The sequence below is a fragment of the Nicotiana tabacum genome, chromosome 16 (assembly GCF_000715075.1).
Source record: "Nicotiana tabacum cultivar K326 chromosome 16, ASM71507v2, whole genome shotgun sequence".
NCBI lineage: Eukaryota > Viridiplantae > Streptophyta > Magnoliopsida > Solanales > Solanaceae > Nicotiana > Nicotiana tabacum.
Window position 1 is genome coordinate 75,534,314 of NC_134095.1, and position 26,188 is coordinate 75,560,501.

Genomic DNA, 26,188 nt, shown 5'->3' on the forward strand with positions numbered 1-26,188 from the left:
GCATCTTTCAAAAAAACGCTATATATATTTTGGTCACTAAATTTTTTTTTCCATATATTTTCGTTTTTTAAGTCCAAAAGAACCATATTTTGGTTGGACTAGCTTAATGACACACTTATGGATATGCAAACCTAAAAGCTAGACATTTATTGTGTTAACATCATTTGCTACTTTAATAATTTTCTTCATGTCTAATGAATGAACAATGTTTTATAGTACACAATTGATGTGATATGAAGGGTATAGTCATCACTGCTAGTCTGCTACATAGCTTAATTATAGGGTCATTTTTGTTAAATGAATATTAAATATGGATCAATTTCTAAAGTAAAAGGTAAATTTAACCCTTTTCCCATATATAAGTTGACACTAGAAAACGAAGGGGGGAAATGTCACGCTGCTAAAAAGTGCTGTGGCATGAGCTTCACCTCCAAAACCCAACAACTCTTGGCTCTTCTCAACTCTTGTTCTTCTCTTAAACACCTCTTCCAAATCCATACTCACATCATAATCTCCGGACTCTGTCAACAAACTTCTATCATCCTTAAAATCGTCAACTTTTTTGCATCTCATACCCCTATAAACTCAGCTACTTACGTGGGTCTTGTCATCAAACAATCCCACAACTCATCTAATGTGTGGTGGAATATCCTCATTAGAAATTATGCCACGTGCAACAACTGTTCACATAGTGAAGCCATTCGTGTTTTTGTCGAAATGCGGCGGTGTGGAGCTGCTTCAGATGAATTCACATACCCTTTTCTATTCAAAGCTTGTTCGTCCTTTTTGGGTCTGAAAGAAGGGAAACAGATTCATGCTGAAGCAATCAAGATCGGTTTTTGTAACAACGTTTATGTTCAGAACACTTTGGTTCATTTTTATGGATCTTGCAAGAAGATTGTGGATGCATATAAGGTGTTTGTTGTTATGTCGCTGAGAACTGTTATTTCTTGGAATTCTACGATTTCGGCTTTTGTAGAAAGTTGTTGGTTTTACGAAGCGGTTGAGATTTTTCGTGAGATGAGAGAATGTCAGTTCCAACCGGATGAGACAACTATGGTTGTTTTGCTCTCTGCTTGTGCTGAGTTGGGTGACTTGAGTTTAGGTAAATGGATACACTGTCAAGTGATTGAGCAAGGGATGTTTGTGAATTGTCAATTGGGAACTTCCCTTGTTGATATGTATGCTAAATGTGGAGCAGTAGATTATGCTCGTTTGATCTTTGATAGGATTGGTGAAAGAAATGTGTGGACATGGAGTGCGATGATTCTTGGATTAGCACGGCATGGATTTGCAGTAGAGGCCATGGAACTCTTTAGGAAAATGAAGGATTGCTCTATGAAGCCTAACTATGTGACCTTTCTAGGTGTGCTTTGCGCTTGTAGTCATGTTGGTATGGTAGAAGAGGGGCAACGTTTGTTTCGAGAGATGGAAAGTGTCCATAGGATCAAACCTATGATGGCACATTATGGTGCCATGGTAGATATCTTGAGTCGTGTTGGTCGTCTTGAAGAAGCGTACAAATTCATCGCGGACATGCCTGTTGAGGCTGATGCAGTTATATGGAGGACATTACTGAGTTCGTGCCACATTCATGATATTAATGACAATACTGGAGTTGGAGAGAAGGTCAGAAGGAGGTTGCTTGCATTGGAGCCTAAAAGGAGTGGGAATTTAGTTATGGTAGCAAACAAGTATGCTGAAGTTGGATTATGGGAGAAAGCAGCAAAATTGAGAAGAGGTATGAGGGTCAGACGACTTAAGAAGGTGGCTGGAGAAAGTTGCGCGTCAATCTTCTAGATTCTATGGAGATTATTCTCAAGTTGCTAATGAGGAAGTTTTCTTGTTCCTAAACAAACACAGTTCACATCAACATAGTTAAAAACAAGATGACTGGTCCAATCAATGACTAATTCTTCAACATGCAGGATGTTGTAAAGTATCTCTTGAACAAGGTGGCGTCGCTATGGCAATCCCTCTCTGATGAACCAGAAGGGTTATTGACCACAGTACACTCAGAAGGTTGATACGTTTGACTTCCCTGCCTAAGCCTTCACATCCAAGGATGCTGTCAATGAGAATTATCTGATTGTGTCCATTGGAAGATGTCATATTTTCCTCTGTTTCAGTTGATGCAAAAATAAATGGATTTTGATATTCTTAAGCAACCACCATTACATCCTCTAATGTATTGTTTGATGCTATCAAACTGAAATATGAGAGAGGTGTTGAACCTTTGGATTTTCTTCTTGGAGGCAGAATCACTCAGCCCACCTGCAGAAGATATAATCATGTAAACAGAACTCATATAGTCGTAGACGATCATCCCTACTAATTGAGACATAGTAGAACCCAAGTATTGTTATGATTACAAACCAATTGAAAAGGAAGAAAAGAATACATAATAACCAATCTGTAAATCTCATGTCGGCTACACTCACTCACCTTGGAGCTGAAAGCCCAAGGTTCACAACTAAAACAAAGCAGGGGGAGCAGCTCCAGTAATCCATGAACCCAGTTCTGTTTAATATTTATTGTCTACAAGATGTAAAAGCTGATATATACCACCACAAATTATTCATATCCATTACAATCACTTAAAATGATCTATTGGATTGGTTTGACGATGACGAAGACTTGGCTTTTGCAAAATCAACAAGATCTTTGAACAGTGCGTCCTCAGGTTTCTCTTGTTTGGATTGCGACGAAGAGTTAATGGAGAGATTCTTTGTTTGTCCAACTACGCTATCATAAGAACTCGATCCACCACCAAAAACATTTTTCTCAAAGTACTGCTGTCTCTGATTATATCTGGCTGGTGGTGGAGGGAGTGTGGTAGGAGGAGGAGCATCCCAAGGTGCTGGAGGCAAGTGATCAGCAGATTTGGCTTTTGTATCAGATTCGCCATTGTTGCTTTTTCCAGTAAACAAGGATGCAGTGGGGTTCACGAAATCATCATCAGCTGTTGGGTTTAGCAAATCATCCGAAGGGGGTGCGGATGAAGAAGGCTTGGGACTTGATCGCGGGATGGAGCTCACATTGTTTGAATTAGTTGAGACAGCAATAGGTGAGGATCCTGCTGTTCCAAAAGATCTTTCAGATTCAAACCTTTCACCACTGAGATAATCAACCATTCCCGCATCAGTAGAAACTGGTCTCCTTGATGAAGGTGGGGGAGGAAGAGTAGGGGTAATTCGCATAGGTTCACTCTTTACATCAACAGTCTTCCGCCCCTGTGCCTGCGATGGATCCTTTGAAGATCTGTAACACGAGTGATGGTAAAAACACATCAAGAAAAGGACGAGCAAAGCCAGGGACAACACCACCAAGAGGATACCAGTAGAGATTTGACAAAACACAACCAAATGTTTCTGCGCTTTTTGAAATCCTTGAGTAAATTAAAGCACAAACCTATATCTATGATGGATATAAAAATAATTGGCACTTGTATCTTCTCTTTATCGTACCAATTTTAATGGATGTCCAAATCATTGTCAATTATATATACTAAGGGAAGTACAATTTCATACTCGGTGCACAAAAATTCTCACTCAATGAGGATTCTTAGTCTAGAAATAGAATTGTGCACATGACAGCACACAGATGAATAAAGTGGATTTACACCAAAACTAGACTGCACGTCTTTTAAGCATGACAGACCAATATCAATCTGCCAAGCTCTTGCCCTTGAGAACCCAGGAAACATTCTACCAGTACTCAGAATTTGACAACATTATGAAGTTATCATCACACCACCAGATGCAGAAGTAGGAAATCTAGGTCGAGAAAAGAAATTAAAGATTCAAGAAATAGGTACGACAAACTCTTGTATCCCAAACTTTCCCCCACAAGGCCTTTGCCCCTGGAACTTCAAATGGTAATATAATCATCAGCCCATTATTCCATTAAAAACCATAAACAGGAAATGAAACTCATCGTTTCCTCTTCTTTATCTCCCAATTTCCTATTAAGCAACAGCAAATGTTTATGCTGGTGGAAAACCAAGAATCAGAAGCTTACTTGATGTGGAGCAAAAACTTCTTCGGCTCTTTTGTGAATTAACAACTATGCATGTTCTAAACTTTGAGTACACTGATGAAATGCAGTTCCGGCTTATTGTATCACTCACCCATATAATGTTTTTGGATTCTAAGTGTCAAAATCTTTCAAGTGCTGATGGCTTATTGTAATATAAATTAGGTCAAGTACATATTGGTACAAAAATATGATTTCAGAAAATTCTAAAGAAGAATAGAGAAGCTGGTTTCCCCAGCGATCCAACTCATGCACATGAGAAATGCAGGATTTAGAGCCACAACTCCAATGGCTCTGCAACACTAGTTTGCTTTAAACCATTATTCTGTACTTAGCAAAATTCCATAGTAACTCCAACTGTAATCAAAATCCTAGGGAATCCCTTTGTAGGGGAGGTAGGAAAAAGAAAGAGATTAGATAACTATAGAGCAGATTCAGATCCAACCAGCAAGGCATACAGTCTTGGACACTTAACCAGGATAACATGGTGGCATTTGACACTAAGCTCTGATGCACTTGTTTGTTTCTAAGCCATTCTTCTGTACTAAACAGAATCTCAATAACAAGTCCCAACTGTGTGGAACTCACAGTGAATGGATAAAATGCTGGAGTTTCGCACTTTTTCAGAAGGAAAAAAAAAAGAAAACTGAGAAAAGGAAATTGCACCACTATGTGCTGGAAACTCACGGAAACTGCAAGGCCAAGATAGGAAGAGTTCCAAGAAGAGTTTAAGGAGGACTTGGGAAAGTTTTGGAACAATGTACTTAAGCCCAACAAATCACTCCCAACTCCTAAGGAAGTGCCTTAAATTGTTGAAGAAAGTGATCTTGTACTAAGCTACATTCACCTATTGGATATCCATTCATCATTATGCAGAGACTCGCAATCAAGCAAACGAATCATAACAAGAAAGAAATGCTATAATGCAAAAATTACACTATTGGAAAAAGCGAAAAGTTTTGATGTTACACAAAGAAATCTTTTACATAGTGGTAAAAGCAAAAACCTTTGACATTACACAGACAAATCCCTGTAGCACTGTTAATATCAATTTATACTGAAAGACAAAACAAATAATATTAGAAGGACTACGTTTTTTCTGCTCACCAAAAATCAATCAACTAAACCTCAACCAAAATTAGTTATGATCAGCTCTACAGTTTTTCTTCTCACTATTGCTACCAAAATTTTGATGTGGTCTCATATTCTTTGATTGCTCTATAATCTAACTAAAATCCCCTTAGAAATGAAGAGCTTAGTCAGCCAAACACGCCTTACCTTCAACCTCTGAAGTTTATTGACTTTTTCACATAGGGTTATATGAAAAGTACACATAACAGCAACTGGCTAAAATCGATTATTTTCAATGTATACCAAAAGGAGAAGGTAATAGTTTGGTGAAACCCCAAGTTTGAAACAGTATCACAATTCTGGTCTCTTTTAAATAGCAAATATGGAATTAACTATCCACTGCTGCTTTATAATAAATCTTTTTTTGATAACCTATAATAAATCTAAAAGTAGGTTACCTCGGATGCCTGCCAAACAGACTAATAGCCTGTTTGGCCAAGCTTCTAAAATCAGCTTATTTTGAGAAGTGCTTTTCTCAAAAGTACTTTTTAAAAAAATGCTTTTGGTGAGAAGCAGTTTGTGTTTGGCTAATTAATTTAAAAAGCACTTTTGAGCAGTAATTAGTGTTTGGCCAAGCTTTTGAAAACTGCTTCTAAGTGTATTTTTCTCAAAAGTGCTTTCGGAGAGAAGCTACTTTTTTCTGCTTCTCAAAAACTGCTTCTGCTTCTCCTCAAAAGCACTTTTTTTCCTTCCAAAAGCTTGGCCAAACACCTCAATTTTTGGTCAAAAGTGCTTTTGGCCAAAAAAAGCATTTTTAGCCCCAAAAAAAAGCTTGGCCAAACAGGCTATAAATGTTTAAGTGTGCTAACCAGCTAGGAGAACTAAAGCAAAAATGATCTCTAGGAATCATTTGACATAAAGTTCTTCCCAGAAAATGAAATCCAACTTCTCCTTGATGGAGAATAGAGGCAGTTGATTTATATTCTCATATCAATGACCATCTAAAGATCTAATCAAAATGCTTTTACTACATCACGTACTCTAAAGTGGCAATATTTGCAGTAAGAACAGAAAATACCCGGCAAACCCATAATTATAAAACTGAAGACAATTACTGTGCGGGTGGGGGAGAAGGAATAGTACAGCAACAACAAACCCAGTGTAATCCCAAAAGTTGGATATGGAAAGGGTAGTGGGTACGCAGACCTTACCCCTACCTTGAGAAGGTAGAGAGGTTGTTACCGATAGACAGTAACACCAACAAGATAACAAGAAAACCGAAGCGAAAGAAACAGCAGGTAGTAATAGAAATAAAAAAAAATAAGAAAATGCAAGACTAACACTAATACTACTGGTATGGACAAGGAAAACGGGAGAAGGAACAGTAAAGCAGCAAAATGACCAAGCATTACCTTCGTGCTAAATGAGAGAAATCATCTTCTGACTCATCATCCTCATGATTCACATTCATGAGGGGTGCAACAGGAGTTTCTCTGGGCTGTACTGTAATTGTTGAGGTTCCATTGGCAATATCATCATGTCTACGAAGAACTCGCTGCAAATCATCATTGAGTGCCAATCCTTTACACAGCAGATCCTCGTCTCTAAATTTGGAAAGGTGAACAATGTCAAGGGGCGATCAGGAATGAAATAAAACCACAAAACCTACAGGTTCTTACACTGTGTTGTTCACAAGAATCATAACACGCTTTTGGTAAGAACGACACTGTTCGACAAGATCGACGATCACCTCCTCCTTTACGGCCTGTAAAGATGTCAAGCAATAAATTAGAGCATAAACAATAATTCATCTGGATTTTACAAGTACTGCCCAACGTAAATTGGATATACAATGGTGATCAACCTATATGGATTTTAGCACTCAATGATGGAACATAAGATCACTTATCAAAAAATGAAATATAAACAGGGAACTCTTAGTATTTAGGCCTACTGAAAGGAAGAACAAGACTACAGTTGATCTTAGCTAAAAGGCCGAGAAAGGTAGAAGAACAGGATGCCTATATATTATATAACCATATGGATTTAACCTACAAGATTAACCTACAAGATACCTATAATAGGCACAGAAATTTAAATATCCCAAACAACATTAAAATTAGAGATTCCTAATTCTTCCCAATTTCATGCCCAAAACTACCTTAGCATATTTGTCTTCACCAAAAAATGTTCGAAGCTTCTACTGAATTTCTGCGTTCAATGTTTCAATCTAAACTTGCCGTTTAACCTAATTCACTGCATTAACCATTTTGTCTGCCCCCATCAAAAAGTTTTCAAAAAAAAAAATGCCAGATACTTTACATTAAAGGATTTCTGAAGGTACAATTTCATTCTTTTTCTCTATTTACTTTTCTTTTATATTTCTTTCTTCTTTTTTTTTTTTTTTTTTTGGGGGGGGGGGGGGGGTTAATCTTTTTATCTAAGCTTCTCTTTTCAAATAGTGAAGGGGTGAAAGGGAGCATTCTAAAAGGTGTAGTCCTGAAATTGTCAACTTAATCGAATACAGTCACCAAAGACAATCCAAGAAAAGAAACTCATTTGAAAATACGACCCTTCCAGTTTTCAACTTTAGTAGCGAGTGAGGACAAGTAAACACTATGAACCTGAGAAACAAGAGAGTTAAAACTAGTTCTGACCTGAGGATTTTTTGGATCCAATGCACCAAGCATCTCCGCTAGAACATCTGCTAGTCCCTCAGCAGTTTGAATCTCCGAAACACTGAAAGACGGGATACCATAAATGTCACTTACTTGAAATTACCAGTACTTTCTTCTTCTTCTTCATTTTTTTTTTTTTTTGATAAGGTAAAAGTGGTTGGGAAGCTTAAAAAAAAGGTTTGTGTTCATTGAAAAAGGAGGATGCAACATGAGGACTTCCCAGGGCTTTTCTTCTTTTGTACATTATGCCTCATTAAACAGCATAGACAAGGGACAGAAAGCATTGGAGAAAGTTGCAATAAAGTTTGAAAGCCAGATAAAAAATCCACAACACTAAGAGTACATACTCCATGAAAAAAGGATATAGCTCCAGAGGTCACAAGCAGCCTAGATGCCAATGATAACTCATTCAAAAGAAAGATGCAGTACAGTATAGCTGAATTCAGGGCTTTCCTCATATAGTACCACCCCCGCCAAAATTCGGAGTATTTATACCAATCATAAAACGTTTCCCAAATGAATGGCAATATCGAAACTGAGTTTTGATAAAAGTTGCTCTATTTCACCTGAGATTTATGGTTCACTACATTCTTCCAGTTTGAATACATGTATGAATGGGACAGACTGCAAGCTCGTCAACTTAATGTAACAGCAAAAAACAATGCATTTTTTAATCAAAAACTTCATCTTACACTTGAACAAGGTACCAATGAATGCTGAACTACCAAAAAGTACTGCCTCAGATTTTCATTTCTAGATAGTTAACTTGAGGCTACTAAAGGAGCACTTATTGACCTTTAAAACATAGGTGTCCATAAACAACAGTGGAGCACTTACTGAAAGCGGAGATGTTTCCATATTAACAACATCCATATAAAACTTAATTGTGTCCTTAAAATAAGTGAGATGTCCGTAAATAAAAATCTAAAAATTTTGAGCAGGAAGCCATGCTAAAGGGAAAAGAACAAGTTATGCAATACCTGAGTCCAGAAGGATCTGATTCAAGAGAGGCCTCAACTGCAGCCTCCTCATAAGCTGAAGGCATGTGGACTATTGGCTGGGTTTGTGGTGGTGTAAATAAAGGTACACTATTTTCCTCTCGAGGTGGAAACTCTACACCATATGCCTGCAAAGTTCATATTAAAAGCAAATACATGAAGATTTGAATGAATATATGACGGGTAATCCATCAAATTGATATATAGTAAAACTAAAAAAGATGTAGGTTGTAAGTGATATATAGTAAACTAATACCACTAGGTCCACTAATTTCCATATTGGAGGGGAAAAGGGTCTTAAAAGAAACAAATGCAAAATAACAGAGCAACTGTGACAACAAGAAGGAAGTTATAGGGAGAGTAAGGACGCTAGTTCAGTGAGCAAACCACATGATTAATTCGAACAGAATGGATACAAAATGGTGTCCGCTTTTCCAATCTACCATGTGCTTCATTAAAGAAGTTGAAAGGACATGAACAATCAACTTATTTAGGAAAAGAAACTTACCAGAAAGATCATTCTCAAAAAAAAAAGGAACTTACCAGAAAACTTATTTAGAAAGAGAATTGTCAATTATGAAACAAAGTCGGTGCTACCCTAAGATCGTATGCGGAATTACTTTGCATGAAAACAGAGCAGCCATCCAAATTGTACAAAAAAAAAAGAGCAAAAAGTATATAAATAAAAGAATAAAAAGATGTATAACTATCAAATACAGAAGGAGCACTAAAAGAAACCCAAACAAGGAAAACCGTTAGTTCAGGTAAAAACTTGAGGTAATTATGAAAACATAAAAAACTGAAGATAAAGGTAACATGTAGATGATGAACTCTCCGATTACAAAACCATGTCAAAAGTTACAAATAATATAGTGAGACAATGGTGATGCCAAGTGATTTCATAGTTTATTACATAGGAAACCAAAGTTTTTTGGAAATTCCTGTGTTGTATTTAGTGCCACGGCTTTAGGTTTAGCGGTCTTTCTAACTAAAGTTTTGATATCTTTCTATATACAGATAGGAATGAGTGTTCGATATGGAGGATGGACTCTAAATTTTACTTGAGAAAGGTTAACTAAATCGGGGCTTTGGTGTGGTGAATTCGGAGATCTCCTGCATAATTGCAGCCACTCCTTTGCGCATTAGAAATAAAGATACTGTTTGCAGCTTCTCTTCTGTGTTGCTTGTCTACTTAATCCTCTCGGGAAACATGGACATTCTTCAACTTGGGCTCTTTCTTTCACATTCCGATATTTGCTGCACCGATGGTTTAATCAAACTATGGTTGTTTTTTCTTTATTTCACCATCGAATCTGTCAATGTTTAATCTTAATAGAGCATTTTGCTCCAATTTGCTGGCAAAACATGCGACATGCTTTATGGCAAAGTGTTAGTGTTACTTCCTTTTACTGTGCACTAAACTCCTATTAACGAAAACCCAAAAGAAATAAAAAGGGGAAATAAAGAGAGAAAGAAGCGAATGGGCCCTCATAATAATATCTCAAGCCACCAAGATGGCCATTCTGAAAGCCATGTAAAAGCACCTTTACATTAAAAGTGTAATTGTAATAACACGTTCAAATATAAAAGCACTTCTGTTGTCATAACATTCTCTAAAACAAATCGGAAAAAAAAAAAACTAACGTATAAAACTGTAATATGCAAGTGCGACTAGTATATGTAGGAAAGTTTGAAAAAACTAAAAGAAAAAGGCAGCATCCGGATATTGATTTCCTAAGTAAACTGATTATCACTAACATGTCATAAGGACTATAAACATTAATGTTCATCAGCATAATTTTGCAATTATAACCATGAGGTCTCAGGTTCTAATCCCAGCAGAGACAAAAAACACGACGTAATTTCTTCCCATAAGTCGAAGCCTTGGTGGATAGAGTGACCAGGTACATGTTGCTGGTAGGAGTTAGCAGGTATCCCGTAGAATTAGTCAAGGTGTCGTAAGCTGGCCCGGACACCACAGTTATCAAAAAAAATTGCTATTATATAGTTTAGTAGCAAAGTGGAAAAATATAATCATCCGAGAAAGTCTATACCACTCAAAACTCTTGAGCTGAGCTAGTAACACCTACATTTATAGGGAAATTAGACTTTGAAATTCTAAAACCAAACAGCTTACGATTTTTAGTCATGCAATTTTATGATCGAATCTTCTGATGCCCCAAAAATGATATGAGGTGCTCAGAATGGTCGAAGTAGTTGAATAGGAGGATTACTATGACTTTAGCCCTTGGTAAGTTTACCAGAGACGAAGCTCTCCAAAGAGCAATTCTTCTCAAAATTTAACTCAAAGGCTGCTGAGTCGGAATCCCGTTCTAACTAAGAATGAGTCATTGCCCTTCTCCAACCTGACTGCCCAACCTGAGAGCAAACAACTAATGCATTCCACTTATAGAACAGGGTTCTATGGTTGGTTCTTATTCGTACATCGTTATTCTATATTCTATCTCTCTCCTATTTTGTAGCCAATGCTGAAGCTACTTAAAGTTACGCACCTACATACTGTTACGCAACGCCTTCCTGATGTTCTTTGGAAGGGCAACGTAAGGCTAAGCAACCGATGTCAGTGCGGTTGTTGTCCGCCAATGAGGTCCCCTCCGCACGCTAGACTAGATTGTCAGTGCCGTGCGGGAAAACCAATGTCACGAGCAATTGCGGAAGCTGAGAGAGAATTGGGTTTTGAATGATGATGATTTTATTGATGAATGAAATGCTGATTACAAAAAATGCGGTGTCGAGGGGGAGAGACACCAGTACAGAAAATTGATTGCTGAAAATGTTTGATTGCTTGATCCCCCTAATAATGCTTAAAAAAATAAACCAACATTACATGACTAGTCCTAATAAAGCTGTAAAAGCACACTCACTGAAAATGATGTAAACTAGCCAATGATTACAATGAAAAGGACTTAGTTTATTACAATGTAGAACTAAGTCCGATGGCAGCAACTGTCTTGCGGGTCGGGGTCTGCGCGCGACACTTGCTGTGTTGGCCTAAGCTTGGGCGCTGGTGCTTGGCATTAGGGTCTGTGCGCGAGGCGCTGCTGGAATGGGCCTGCAGCTGGGCGCTGGCGAGGCATCAGGATCTGCGCGCGCGACATTGTCAGGGCGCGCGGCGCTGTTGTCATTGGCCAGCCCTTGGGCGCTGGCGAGAGGCATCGGTGGGGCGACAGAGGCGCATGCGCGCTTGTCACTTGGCGCAGCCAAGACCACGGGGCCGACCATGGCGCTAGGCATTGTGAGGCTTTCTAGGCCGCCATGGGGCGCGGCCAAGGGGTCATGGGGTGTGTCTGGAAAGCAGCCCATGACATTCTCCCCCACCTGAGTTGGCGCCGTCCTCGGAGCCTTATGATGATGATGATGATGATGCTTCTGGTGGTTGTTGGATGGGAGGTTTGCGCCCCTCTGTTCTGTGAGCTTGTTGTTGTCGCGACGCAATGATTTCATGCGGCTAACATGGAAGACTGGATGGATCTTCCACCAGGATGGAGTTTTCACCTGGTATGTGGACTTCCCAATGCGTTTGTCAATGGGCAGGGGCCCGATGTATTTTTGTTGCAGGCGAGGGTCATGGGTCCTCTCTGCAAACAAGTACCGCTTTGGGATGCATAGCATTACTTTGTCCCCTGTTTGATGTTGGGCAAAGCAAAGATTTTGTTCGGTGAATCTTTTTGCCCGCTCTTGGGCTTTGACGAGATAGCTCCGCACTATCCCCATGTTGCGCTCCCATTCGCTCGAGAAGTTGGCAGCTCGAGGAGATTTCGGCATGGTTGATGCATTCACCGTTTGCGGGAGAAGCGGTTGCTTTCCGGTAACAATTTCAAAAGGGCTTTTGTTTGTATGATGGCTCTTTTGAAAATTGAAACACAGTTGAGCAGCATCCAAGAGCTTCACCCAATGCTTCTGTGATCCGGTTACAAAGTTGCGGAGATATTCTCCAGCATGTCATCGAACCGGTCTGTTTGGCCATCCGATGGTGGATGGATGTCTGAGTTGTGACTCACTGTTGACCCAAAGCACCTGAAGAGACGGGCCCAAAAGTTGCTAGTGAAGCGTGAGTCGCGCCTACTAACAATGTCTTTAGGCAGGCCCCAATGTTTGACAATGTGCGAGAAGAAGAGTCGAGCTGTATCTTCTGCTGATGCGTTTTGCGGGGCTGCTATGAAGGTTGCATAGTTTGAAAACTGATCTATGACAACCATGATGGATGCAAGATTACCGACTTGGGGCAATCCCGTGATGAATCTGAGGGAAACACTTTCCCATGGTCTCTGAGGGACATGTAATGGCTGTGAGGGTCCTTTCTGTGATGAGTGATCCGACTTGTCCTTGTGGCATAGCTGATTCGCACGCTGAGGAGCGTCACCAGTCTCTTGAGGCCGATGACATGATGGCTGATTGTTGTTGCGAAGGGTAGCCGGAACCAGGGGTTCATGTCTGTTGACGACCTTCTCCAACTGCATGGCCGAGATGTTTTCAGCGGCCATCTTTATGGGAAAGCATGGTATGGTGCAGGGCTTGGCCCCATTTCCTCCCATCATCAGGAGCATGTTGCCATATGGTACCGGTATGGTGTTGGTTTGCCTCATGAACTCCAAACCCACTATGATGTCGAAGTCATCTATGATTGCGATGCGAGGTCGATGCTTCCTTTGTATGGGCCAAGTTTCACTGGGACATTTGTAGCTGTTCCACCCAATGTCTGGGGTGGTGAGTTGATAGCCTTGACGCGGCCTTTGCTCTTTTGCACAACAAGACTCAGGCGCTCTACTTGAGTTGACGACAAGTAGTTGTGGGTGGCACCCGTGTCTATCAATGCGTGAAGGGGCTTGCCGTTCACTTTCAATTCGACGAACATTAGGGTCCTCGCTTGTTTAAGAGGTCTCTCGTTCATCTTTTCCTTCCCTTTCTTGGTGATTGGGACTGAGATTTTCTTAGGAGGACATGCTAAGGCATGCGGGATAGAGCCAACAATTGCATTGAAGGCGCCTACCTGGTCTTCTTCTGATGTGTCTGATGCGTCTGACTCATCCTCGACAGTCTGATGAGCATTTGACCTTTATGTTTGGGCATTCATTATTCCAATGTGCCCCGCCGCAATGACGGCATTCTGAGGGAGGCTTTCTCCCCTGATTGTTGTTGATGGATGCAGCACTATTGCTGCCGGAGGGAGGAGTCTTAGTTTTGGATGCACTCCGATCTCCCCCACTTTTGCTTGGGCCACCATTGCTGGGATGGTTCCCGTTGAATCCCCCTCGGACAGACAGCTGGGGCATGTCGTTCTGAGTTCCCAAATGATAATCGCCAAGACATTTTGCAGCTTGAATGGCCTTGGGCAGGGTGTCTACCCGTTGTCTCTGTAGTTCCATACGGGCATGAGGTTTCAAACCTTCTATGAATGCGAAGAGTTTGTCTTTGTCCCCCATGTCGCGTATGTTTAGCATGAGTGCGGAGTATTCGCGCACGTACTCCCGCACTGATTTGGTGTGGCGAAGTTCCCGTAGCTTTCTCCTTGCATTGTATTCCACATTTTCGGGGAAGAACTGCAGGCGTATGGCTACCTTCAATTCATCCCAGGTCTGGAGAGTATCTTCACCGGCCTTGATGGCTTCGTATTTGACCTGCCACCAAAGTTTGGCATCGCCCTAAAGATACATGGCAGCAGTCGCTACCTTTTTGGATTCTTCCAAATGGCCCACGGCATCGAAGTATTGTTCGATGTCGAAGATGAAATTTTCCACTTCTTTAGCGTCCCGAGATCCGTCGTATGGCTTTGGCTCCGGTATTTTAAGCTTTTGTGGAATGGGGGTGAGGTTTGCTGCACCCTTATGTGGTTGTCGCCTCCTCAAAGTAGGCTCTGTAGGGCAGCATTGACAACATTGAGCTTGCCTGTCAAGTCGTCTATGGTTTGTTGCATGGCAGTTAGTCTGTCTGCCTCTTGTTGCCGATGGGCTAAATCGTCGGCACGCTCCTTTTGGAGGTCCTCAAATTTGCCATGAATATTGGCAGTTTCGATGGCTGCCGTTTGTCGGTCATCGTCAGAGTCACGACTGATGTTTGCAATGTCATTTTCTGCCTGCCGCATTCGGCGGTCCAGGTCGTCCAACCTTTGCACTAGGTTGTTGTTTTGATCAGGCATCGTATCCACGATAGGTCGTAATCGGTCAACCGTCTCTTCTAGGGATGCTAGACGCTCCCCATGATTCACCATGGTCAGAAATGGTGATGATGGCAAATGTGTTCCCTCGTCCGATGTCGAGTCTAGGCTCTGATACCAACTGTTACGCAACGCCTTCCTGATGTTCTTTGGAAGGGCAACGTAAGGCTAAGCAACCGATGTCAGTGCGGTTGTTGTCCGCCAATGAGGTCCCATCCGCACGCTAGACTAGATTGTCAGTGTCGTGCGGGAAAACCAATGTCACGAGCAATTGCGGAAGCTGAGAGAGAATTGGGTTTTGAATGATGATGATTTTATTGATGAATGAAATGCTGATTACAAAAGATGCGGTGTCGAGGGGGAGAGACACCAGTACAGAAAATTGATTGCTGAAAATGTTTGATTGCTTGATCCCCCCTAATAATGCTTAAGAAAAATAAACCAACATTACATGACTAGTCCTAATAAAGCTGTAAAAGCACACTCAATGAAAATGATGTAAACTAGCCAATGATTACAATGAAAAGGACTTAGTTTATTACAATATAGAACTAAGTCCGATGGCAGCAACTTTGTCTTGCGGGTCAGGGTCTGCGCGCGCGTTGCTGTGGGCGCGCGCGACACTTGCTGTGTTGGCCTGAGGCTGGGCGCTGGTGCTTGGCATCAGGGTCTGTGCCTCGCGCACTGCTGGAATGGGCCTGCAGCTGGGCGCTGGCAAGGCATCAGGATCTGCGCGCGGCATTGTCAGGGCGCGCGACACTGTTGTCATTGGCCAGCCCTTGGGCGCTGGCGAGAGGCATCGGTGGGGCGACAGAGGCGCATGCACGCTTGTCACTTGGCGCAGCCAAGACCACGGGGCCGACTATGGCGCTAGGCATTGTGAGGCTTTCTAGGCCGCCATGGGGCACGGCCAAGGGGTCATGGGGCGTGTTTGGAAAGCAGCCCATTCTAACTAAGAGGATTACTATGACTTTAGCCCTTGGTAAGTTTACCAGAGACGAAGCTCTCCAAAGAGCAATTCTTCTCAAAATTTAACTCAAAGGCTGCTGAGTCGGAATCCCGTTCTAACTAAGAATGAGTCGTTGCCCTTCTCCAACCTGACTGCCCAACCTGAGAGCAAACAGCTAATGCATTCCACTTATAGAACGGGGTTCTATGGTTGGTTCTTATTCGTACATCGTTATTCTATATTCTATCTATCTCCTATTTTGTAGCCAATGTTGAAGCTACTTAAAGTTACGCACCTACATACACATGTTGTAGTAGGTAGCATTGTACCCACTTTTTAGTTTTCATATGTCTCTGTCAGCAAATTAACAATGTGTCATATGAGCTCTTTTGTCTTTTTACCAAAATTTATATCTAATTCTCCTTCCCTCTCTCTTCCTCCTCTCTTTTCAATTCTCTCATATACTTTCATATTCAACTAACTAAAGCTTTTTACATGGCTAGTTGTTGCTATTCTCCATAGGTATCACCATTAAAGTTTTCACAATTCCAAACTCAAAGAATAAATATATTGAAAAACAAACTAGACCCATATTGATTAGTCTAAATCAGATTAATTGCCCCCCCCCCTCCTAATAACCGACTTTGCTGTTCACGTTTTTCTCTTGCTCTTCATTGGATTCTCCGGGAAAAGAAATGAAAGAAGCAATGAAAATTCAGCAAACGCTAATCTGGAAATTTTCATTTTAAGAACGTAATTTACAGTGGAAACTGAAGTTAAGAAAATGGGGGAGGCATTTAAGAAAATGTTGAAATCTGCAAAGAATTGTTGGTGGAAATTGAAGTCAAGAAAATGGGTTGAAAACTGCAAAGAATTTGCAGTGACGCAAAATTGGATTTCCTCTCTGCCCGAGAGAGACGCCAGGTACGGTGGAGGAAAGAGTTGGATGAGTTAAAAGACAAAGAACCCATTTAATTCATGTGTCGCTAATTTGCGGACAGGGAAATATATGGAAACTAAAAGTTGGTACAATGCAAACCTACTATAGCCATGTAGCAGGTTAGCAAGATACAATATGTACACACACATATTGCTAACATGGTTGTAGTAAGTTAGCATTATACACATAATTTAGTTCTCCAAAATGCCCATATTATTTGCTGCCACCACATTAAATTTAGGGGCTTTTATGTCCTTCTAAACTTGAAATACTAAACCCAGCTTACTAGAACTCTTTCTCCGCAGTAGCCCCTTTACCTCTCCCTCTTCTCTTTCCATAGCAACGAAGAACAATTTGCAAAATAGCAAAGTGATTTTGCAAGGTTCAGTACATACTCAGAAGAAGACTAAAGACAAAACCACAAAATAAGAATTGTATTATTTTAATAGACTCCTTGTGCATGATTGAAGAAAAATGAATCTTGAATCTGTAACATCCAATTTTGGAACAATAAATGGTGGATTCTATTGGACAAATCAAATAGACTAATTGTTGGGTATAAACAAATCAAAAAGCAAACTGACAAAATTTTACACCATAATCTGTTTACTAAAATGAAGAGACATTAGAGTAAAAAATTACTTCCATTATATTATTGTCAAGTTGTGAGAGAAAAAGATACTGGATTGAGAAGAATGGCCTGTTGATGATGGAAAATAAAGGTGTTGCTGACTTTGTTTGCCGCCATAACGTTGTAGAGGTGGGAAATGCAAATTGCAGAGATGAAAGTTAAAATGGCGAATTTTTCTGGAACCAAAAAAAATCCCCTAAATTTAATGTGGTGGCAGCAAATAACATGGGCATTTTGGAGAACTAAATTATGTTTACAATGCCAACCTACTACAACCATGTTGTAGGTTAGCAAAACCCATATATATATATATATATACACACACACACCCTCTTCGGCCAAGCCGCTTTGTCTATTCATTGGATTGATGTCCGATAGCTTTTCCTTCTCCCCAACCGTTGTCATGTCCCGCTACTTGTGTTCATACTCCGCTGCAGAATGGGGTGTTCGAAAGAAAAGACCGACATATAGTTATAGTTGAAATCAAAGGCATTCATTAGAATTGCAATGCACATTGAGCGAGTAGTTAGTTCATGTCTTTTTGTATGAGAGATCTCGTTCCATCAGTTTTTCCGTGAAGGCTCTTTTATTTTCTGGATGGAAAGGTGAACAAGAAGGGAATAAGCTCTCAAGCCTCGGAGGAGAACAATCTCTTGTGGAAAACAGGCAATTGCCTGCAAGATAAAGCGAGTCCTGGAAAGTGGAAACCACCAGGAAAATGACAAAAGCTATCAAAATAAGCCAGACCTAAGAGAATGCTAAGGGACATCAGTGAGAAAATAGCATTATCATGAACAGAAATTCTGCACAGTACTTCGATGACTGAAAGTTGTTTTGCCTTCTCTTCCTGCACGGCTGCAGCAACTTTCATTTAAGCTGTTTGGTTTGGATGGAGAGAGGGAAGCAATATGAAATCAGGAAAACTATTTTCTACTAAGGCAGACTTAATTATTTCAACCAGGATAGTGATGAGAGAGAAAATTGTCTTCCATTAGCTTTGCTCTGCACCTAGAGGTCCTAGACAAAAGGAAGGGAACTCTCTTCTTTCAGTTTTCTTTATCTTTCTTTGGTTCATTTTCCATTCCTTTCACTTTGTTTTATCCAGTTCCAAAGACATCTGAATAGAGGTCAATGTGAATTGATACCGGGAAACATATCCACTTTCTTATCTAACAGATCAATATAGAGGAGTTGATTCAGCTTCATCCAGGAATTTTTTTCTTTTTTGTGATAAAGATATCTAGGAAATTATTACCAACTGAAACTGAAAACATGAAACTTTGCTACAGCAAGGTGCTACAATAAGGGAAAGATCAACCTAGAATGCTTTGCATCAGTGGCGGACCCAGAATTTTATGCACGCGAGTTCAATAAAAAATAATTATAACCAACAATAAGGTCTGTACGGACAAGTAAAATTTGCCCGACCTTTTTTTTTTGAGTCATAATGCTACCAAAAAACGAACATCCAAAAAGTTGAGATCGACATTCTTTTTTCCTTTTTTTTCTTTCCAAAAATAGTTGAGAAAGATATTTAAAATGTTTAACAAAGACAAATTACTTTAGCTGCAAATGTTAACAATTCATCTACTTAATTTAGCAATTATACCTAAACGAATTTTACAGCTTGTAAAACTTTAACAAAAAAAAAATTCAACCAATTTGGAAATTTATTAGATTTTTTTCTTATAAAGAACAAAATTGTTAATTTACAAACAAAAAATAAAGAGTTATAACTTAAATTAAACTAATATAAAATAAGAGAGTTGATAAAGTAAACTAACTTGTTCAACGTAACATAAATAATTAATTTAGCATAAAATAATTTAAGATGAACTAGGAATTATAAATATTCAATGTCTACACTTGCATGTTTTAGCAAAATAATGTTAGATTTCACGCATTGATGACTGAACACACATGTGCATTTGTGCACATACGGTGACAAAGCACAAAAGATATGCAAGAACAAAAACTGCAAAAGGAAAAAACAGCAAACAGTTGCTGTTACAAAGTTTCGAACCCTTAACCTGCATCAAACATTGAACCTGCGCAACCATCTGTCCACGAGATCATGTTTGCTCAAGAGGATTCAATATAACATTATTATATCAAATTTACAGAATTTAACCTATATATAATACCAAAAAATTTCGACGAAGCAGGTTCATTTGAACCCTCTTGACCCTATTGCGGGTCCGCCCCTGATTTGCAAACAGCTTTAACAAAAAGATTGATAGATGCTTAAACATAATAACATGGACACAAAAGAATCACCTTCAGCTCATTATATGCAGCGTAATACTGGGGAAATTTCCCCCCTGGCCCTCCCAAAGCCTCTTGCCATGAATCTATCAAAATCAAAATCTTCTCCCTCACATTTAAATCAGGCTGCAGAGTTTACATCAACAACAATAATCGTGAAGTTAGTACAGATCTCAAAGAGGTGAAACAAGTTGAGGAAACCATGTATATCAGGAAGTTGTTTACCTTCTTCTTCACAATTTTGACCATGTCCTTTAAAATGTCCCGCTCCACAATTTGCTGAAACACATTCTCTCCACAATTTTTGCTCAAGGTCTCAAGAACCTGAATAAAAAGTTCGGAGAATAAAATAGATAGTAAATGATCTTCAGTTCAAGTTTCTTTTTATGAACTTTTTTGCAACTTCAAATGGCAAATCCCATGATGAGAATGAACAACTGTACTCCCAGAATATCCACTGAATTTTTTACTGATAAATTAACTTTGTCTCGAGACATAAGCAGTCAAACATGACACATTGATAAGTGAATTTCTATTGGCAATTGTTATCGACCTATATGAAAAATGCCAACACTACAGATGTACTGAAAACACATAAGAGATATTTCAGCATAGTACACTAGCAGGTTAAAGTTTGACAACTATATTCACCTCTTGTCAGTTATACCAGTTTCACAGACGATATGTCAGAAATGAGGAGATGAGACCAGTAACATGTCAAATTTGTATGTTAAACTAAGGATAAGTGGATCTTATAAGATATGGGAAGTTCAAATTTTAGACTTGTACTTTTAAACATGATAAGAAATGGAGCTTGGGCCTAATTCAACCTCAAAAGCTAGCTCAAATATGGATCTTGGTACTTTTAATCATGAGGTAAAATTGCCCAAGACCATATAAGGAGACAAACTCAACAATTCATATATGAGAAAAGCAAGAGAATAATTTTCTGGATAAAATTTCAGCAAATTAGAATTTTGAGGGAAGATATTTCAGCAAATAAACTCTATGGAATCCTAGACAAAAAGAAATCTAGTAAAATTAAGTTCAAGTGAGATGTACTTACAAATAGGGTAAGGAGCTGTATTTTCGGATTTTTACTCCCTAAACGTTTCTTGATAATCTTAAGAGCATCCTTTGCTTGTCTGCAATTAGAGTTTAATCAGTAAGCCTTCTCAAAAAAATTAAGAGTTTAATGAGTAAGGCAGTAAGCTGGTACAAGATCAACTACAGAAAAGCTCAACCTGGCAAAAAAGACTAGGGCAATTTGAAATTTTACAAGAAAACAAACAAGTTCAGAAGATCATAAAACAATGTAGAAATACCATTTAGGCAAAAGAAAAATCAGCAGAAATGCATCTTAAACCTTTATCAGCCAGAAAGCCTGCCTCCAATTTTTTCTTTGATAAGGTAAATAAACTGCATTAATGTTTGCACAAACAAAAGGCCCATATACAAGAAGTATACACAGTTTACCTACTTCACTGCTATCATACCCTGGGATTTCTTCTAGAGACTAAAGTAGGATGCAAAGCTGGATCACATTTCAGGCTATTTTGAAAGTGTGGTCACTCATGAGTCATGACAGCCAGTCCTTGAAACGACCTACCCAAAATGTGTGGTGAACGTAACATAAGACTAATTCTTCCATGACATCACATTGTGGGACTAAGTTTGACGGAAAATCCTTCTTACACAGTGTTTTCTTTTTTGGATAAGATATAGAAGATCCAAAACACATTTGCCTTCGATAGCAGATGTCTAGTCAAAATCCTTCTTTTTTTTTATGCAAGAGCTCAATACTAACTACATTTATAAAAATAAAAATAAAAGGACAGAAGTACAGCACCTATTGTACATCAAATCTCAAACTAATTAAAAAAATTTGCTCAAGCACCAGAACATTAAGATTGAGTAGGATTTCTGTCATCCCCACTATGTGGGCTCCCAAGGTTATAAAACTCCAAATGGCCTAACCCAAACACTAATTTGGACTTGGTCAAGCAAGAAGGCTTAGACTATTTATATCCAATTACCCCAGCTACTAAATATTAAGAATTGCACCAGTCAAAAGATAAGAATACAACAAAAGGTAGCTAGGCTCATATCAGTACCGAAAAGTAGGCAGGGCTGACATATACTATGTTACCTAATAAGGAGATCACAGCCACTAGTGCACAAGACAAAATTTTCTTAAACATAGGAAAACAGAAAATAGATGAACCATTTCGAGAAAAGTTTTTACATCGGAAGGCCAGAATGTTTCAACAGAAAAATGTGATTTACTAATAGTGGAACGTTTTCTAGGAGTGGAAAACTCCATTGCACAAATTAGCGGAAAATGTCGTTTTTTGTGTATTCTCGGAACACTTTTGATGTAGCAGTCACTAATTTTGATTGGATACTCTTGAGAGAATCACGTCTTTATGCAAGGTTCTTTTTTGTTTTGGATAATTATGATGTCCGGCCTAGCTTGCGCGCACCTGCTACCTCCCACCAGCAACAAATACCATGTAAGGTTCTCAAATTTGGTATACATCTTCTAGGAGAAATTCTTACAATCACATAAATAAATTGTTAAATTGGAACCGTGATGGTCTTTTCAAACCACAAAGAGGATTAAGACAAGGAGGCCCTATCCATCCTTACCTCTTTGTCATGGTCATGGAAGTGTTAAGCTGAATGCTTAACAAGGCTGGAGCTTGAAATTGTCAAATGAAATTTTTACTCGTTAGAAAAAAGCTACTGATGGCTCAAGGACTTCCACATAGATTGACAGAATGACATATTCTATATGCAGATGACACTTTATTACTTTGTGATGCTGAAAGAGACAAAATGCAAAGCATGGTGCATACTGTGCAGTCAAGTTTCAAGACAGATAATCACTTAAACAAATATGGTCAAGATAAAATACCCAGGATTCATGTTGATAATATCACAAAGCTCAATGTTTATAGCCCAGTCTGGACCAATCAGCATATCACTTGTTGCCCTTTCTGCACAAGCTGCTGCATTATTAGCCATCTTTTTCTACTTTCCACCCTTTCTTCAAATTGTTCCACCTTTGATCTCCCTGGAAAAAGAAAAAAAAAATTGTTAAAAAACTGATAAATTCAAAGGTAAGAACATAAACACACCCTTTAAACACACAAAAACAGTAAATAAATCAAAGTAGAACCTCACCAAGAATCAAACTTTAACTAACCTGCAATTCAACAAATGATACCAAAGTTCACCAAAAATCAAAGAGGAAATAGATCATCAGAATTCCCAATTTCCTACCTAACAAATCTCTAGTTTCTAGAATGCACAACAAAAACATCCAATACAAATAAAAGCTTGAAGGTCCAAAAAAGAGAAGAACAAAATTGAAGCAAACCCAACTAGGAGTAATTTCAAGATCATGACTTTATACAATAAATATGAAGAAAACAGTCTCAAAGAAAGATCAAAGTAAAAGGTATCAAAATTTTATAGACAAATAAGATATGAAGCAGTCAAGATCTTGGTATAATTTACCTCTGAGAAAAATCAAATAAAAACCCACAATCTAGTCTAGTGAGAGAAAGTATATGTGTCTGCAAAGTAAACGTGTATAATACGTAGAGAGAGAGAGAGGGAGGGTGGTTTAATTAGTAGGGAGGGTTTTCGGATAAATTTAGATAGGCTAATGTAACTTGTAAGCGCGTAGTCTTAGGATTGACCACTTCCAAAAAATAAGAAACTCCACAACAAACAATTATATTGAATTGAATTGAATTGAAGGACGAAAACATTACGATGGAGCGATAAATATTTTTTTTATTTTTAACTAAAATTCTGAGTTTTTTATTGTCTGTTTTGCCAAGCTTTTTCAAAAGTCAAATTCTTTTTTTTTTAAATATTTTTTTAAGTTAAAATATTTTGCCAAGCTTTTAAAAGTAAAAAAAGGTCAGAAGCAATTTTAGAAAAGAAAAAAAAATATTTTCTCCATAAAAGTGTTGTTTTGACAAGTATTTTGAGGAGAATACTCTTAAAAGTACTTTTTAAAAATTTGGTCAAACATAAATTGTTGCTCAAAAATATTTTTCAAATTAATTAGTCAAACACAAACTTATCGAAATAAATTAATTTTTGAAACTTAGACCAAACAGGCTATTAGCCTAGAAATAATAGTATCACTTGTGATAAGGAGCATTTTATTTTTAAAGTGGGACTGTGGATACCGAGTACATGAAAAATTATACTCTCTCCGTTCACTTTTACTTGACACGTTTTGACTTTTCATGACACTTAAGAAATAATAAATGAAATGTATAATTTACCATGATACACATATTAATTGATGCATATTTTATTGGATTTGAAAAAATGATTTGAAATGATTAATAAATACTGTGGTTATAACAGGAAAAAAAATTATCTTCTCTTGATATGCGTAAAGTGACAAATAAAAATATATACATGACAAGTAAAAGTGAACGGAGGAAGTACAAATGAAAATAAATATAGAAGTTCTTAAATTCTTTGGAAAAGAATTGTCAATTAAGGTAGCTTCACGACTATTCTTTTGTAGAACTCCAACTCTAGAAGTCAATGACAATTGTAATGGAAGAGTATTCAATATATATGCCCTCAATTCCTTTTTGAAGTTTCGCCCGAAGATAAAAGGCACTCTAACATGAACAATGAACCCTTGCAATGGTGTAGTGAACCAAATTTAATTAGGTTGAAGTTAATCTGGTAGTTAATGGACACTCTTTCTTGATTATGTTTTAATCATTGATAGTGAAAGTTGAAAATGGTCGACTTGGAAGCACGGGCGAAAGCAGGATTTTTGCTCTTGTTATTGATGATTGTTACCTATTATATTGTATCGTATTATTACTTTAAATGCGATATTTTGTTTTGGTTGTTACTTAAATTTTATTGTATCTTATTGTTAAATTCGTTGTAACGACGAAATATATCATTTTATGTAATGGCCGATTTGGTGTGGTGGCACCATTATCTTGTCTTTTTCTCTCTTCTCACCCTTTATTATTATTAAATAATTTTATTTTATTGTTTTTTCTATCTTTTTTATATAATAAATTTATCCCCTATCGTAATTTTGCTTTATAATATTGCAAGTTTATCCTTCATTTTGCTGGTGCGTGATATGATGAAACAACAGCAAACGATACAATCTTATTCAAACATTGTATTAATCAAACGATACAGTACAATACAATACGATACAATATAAAACAATGTGTAACAACATTCAAACAAGGTGTAAGGGGTTCAAAAAAAATGTTAAAAACCTAAACAAGATTGTGGCCAATGGGAACTAAACCAATAACCTTACTGTCACGACCCAAAATCCATTAAAGGTCGTGATGGCGCTGGACACCACTGTCACGCAAGCTAACACCAAATAGTTAATTAATTTCTCATTTTAATATTTCTGAAACTATAAATTTCCTTCAATTTAACTAGTAAAAGAAGAGCTTTACAGAATAATAATAATAACGTTTTTCAATTTCAATATTAGATATCCCATAATCACCCCAGATCCCGGTGTCACAAGTGCATGAGCATTTACTATGAAATAAGATTAAATACAATAACTGTCTGGAATACAAATTTGGACAGAAAGAAAATACAGGTACTCTGAAGGAGACTCTGCTGGTTGGCGGATCGTCTCATAAGATGCAACTCACCAAATTCCCCGTGTCGACCATGCCGTTGCACCCACAAGGCCAGTAGACATACATGTGTCTATACAACAAAATGTGCAGCAAGTGTAGTATGAGTACGAAAACAACGCGTACCCAATAAGTATCCAGTCTAATCTCGAAGAAGTAGTGACGAGAGGTCGACTCCGACACTTACTATGGCCAAGAATAATATACCGATAATATGATTAATCATGGATTTTTATAAAGCGACTGTAAACTCAATAACATGAAACAAGTAAACAATTCTTTTGTTAATAGGAGATTTCCAACTTTATTTTTTATCATTTATCAACTTATCACGGGCCAATGAGGCAATATCATTTACTATCAATGTCAAATCAATCAATTCAATCATGCGCAAGTCATATCGAGGTCGTACGGCTCGATCCAATATAATATTAAATTGTGCACTGTCGGAGGGTCGAATGGCGCGAACATAGATGTATCTATTTAATCTACCGAGGCATTCAGCCCGTTCCACAAAAGAAAAATGCAATCAAAGGAGCATTTATCCAAGGAAATGTCAATCCTATTTTAACGATCAAGAAAATGAAGTTTAACTTTTTAGAAATTCATTTACCAATTCGATATGATTTAAGCAATTTAAATTGACAATAAGGTTACAAATATTGCAAGTATAGCATGTTTCGGATCCTAGACTACCCGGACTTAAGCATAATAGTAGCTACGTACGGACTCTTGTCACATCGTGCGTACGTAGCCCCCTATAAATAGAAGTAC

The 26,188-nt window shown here is 38.4% G+C and overlaps 2 protein-coding genes across 4 annotated transcripts; one reads left to right on the forward strand and one right to left on the reverse strand.

Annotated features, from left to right (window-relative positions):
* Positions 1 to 304: 304 nt before the first annotated feature.
* Positions 305 to 1,888, forward strand: LOC107820685 (pentatricopeptide repeat-containing protein At2g36730-like). Its single transcript, XM_016647008.2, has one exon. The coding sequence runs from the start codon at positions 418 to 420 to the stop codon at positions 1,798 to 1,800; it is 1,383 nt and encodes a 460-aa protein (XP_016502494.2). The 5' UTR covers positions 305 to 417; the 3' UTR covers positions 1,801 to 1,888.
* Positions 1,889 to 2,309: 421 nt separating this feature from the next.
* On the reverse strand, positions 2,310 to 23,457 carry LOC107820686 (TOM1-like protein 3). Of its 3 annotated transcripts, none has more exons than XM_075232955.1 (10): positions 23,265 to 23,457; positions 22,660 to 22,818; positions 20,809 to 20,887; positions 19,968 to 20,066; positions 19,755 to 19,868; positions 8,765 to 8,910; positions 7,764 to 7,845; positions 6,786 to 6,871; positions 6,519 to 6,710; positions 2,310 to 3,261 (listed from the first exon to the last, which is right to left on the reverse strand). In XM_075232955.1, exons 2-10 carry the CDS (start codon positions 22,767 to 22,769, stop codon positions 2,598 to 2,600), a joined length of 1,572 nt encoding a protein of 523 aa, XP_075089056.1. In that variant the 5' UTR covers positions 22,770 to 22,818; positions 23,265 to 23,457; the 3' UTR covers positions 2,310 to 2,597. The 3 variants fall into 3 exon arrangements, with proteins under 3 accessions (XP_075089056.1, XP_075089057.1, XP_075089058.1); XM_075232956.1 differs by lacking the exon at positions 23,265 to 23,457 and adding an exon at positions 22,951 to 23,255; XM_075232957.1 differs by lacking the exon at positions 23,265 to 23,457 and adding an exon at positions 22,929 to 23,252.
* Positions 23,458 to 26,188: the final 2,731 nt, after the last annotated feature.

Excerpts from the sequence above, each read along its gene's own strand:
- LOC107820685 (XM_016647008.2), top strand. The coding sequence starts at position 418 with ATGAGCTTCACCTCCAAAACCCAACAACTCTTGGCTCTTCTCAACTCT.
- LOC107820686 (XM_075232955.1), bottom strand. The coding sequence starts at position 22,769 with ATGGCTAATAATGCAGCAGCTTGTGCAGAAAGGGCAACAAGTGATATG. Across the intron at positions 20,067-20,808 it reads TACAGCTCCTTACCCTATTT|GTTCTTGAGACCTTGAGCAA; the intron begins GTAAGTACATCT and ends CTTTTTATTCAG. Across the intron at positions 19,869-19,967 it reads TCAAAATTGTGAAGAAGAAG|CCTGATTTAAATGTGAGGGA; the intron begins GTAAACAACTTC and ends TAAACTCTGCAG.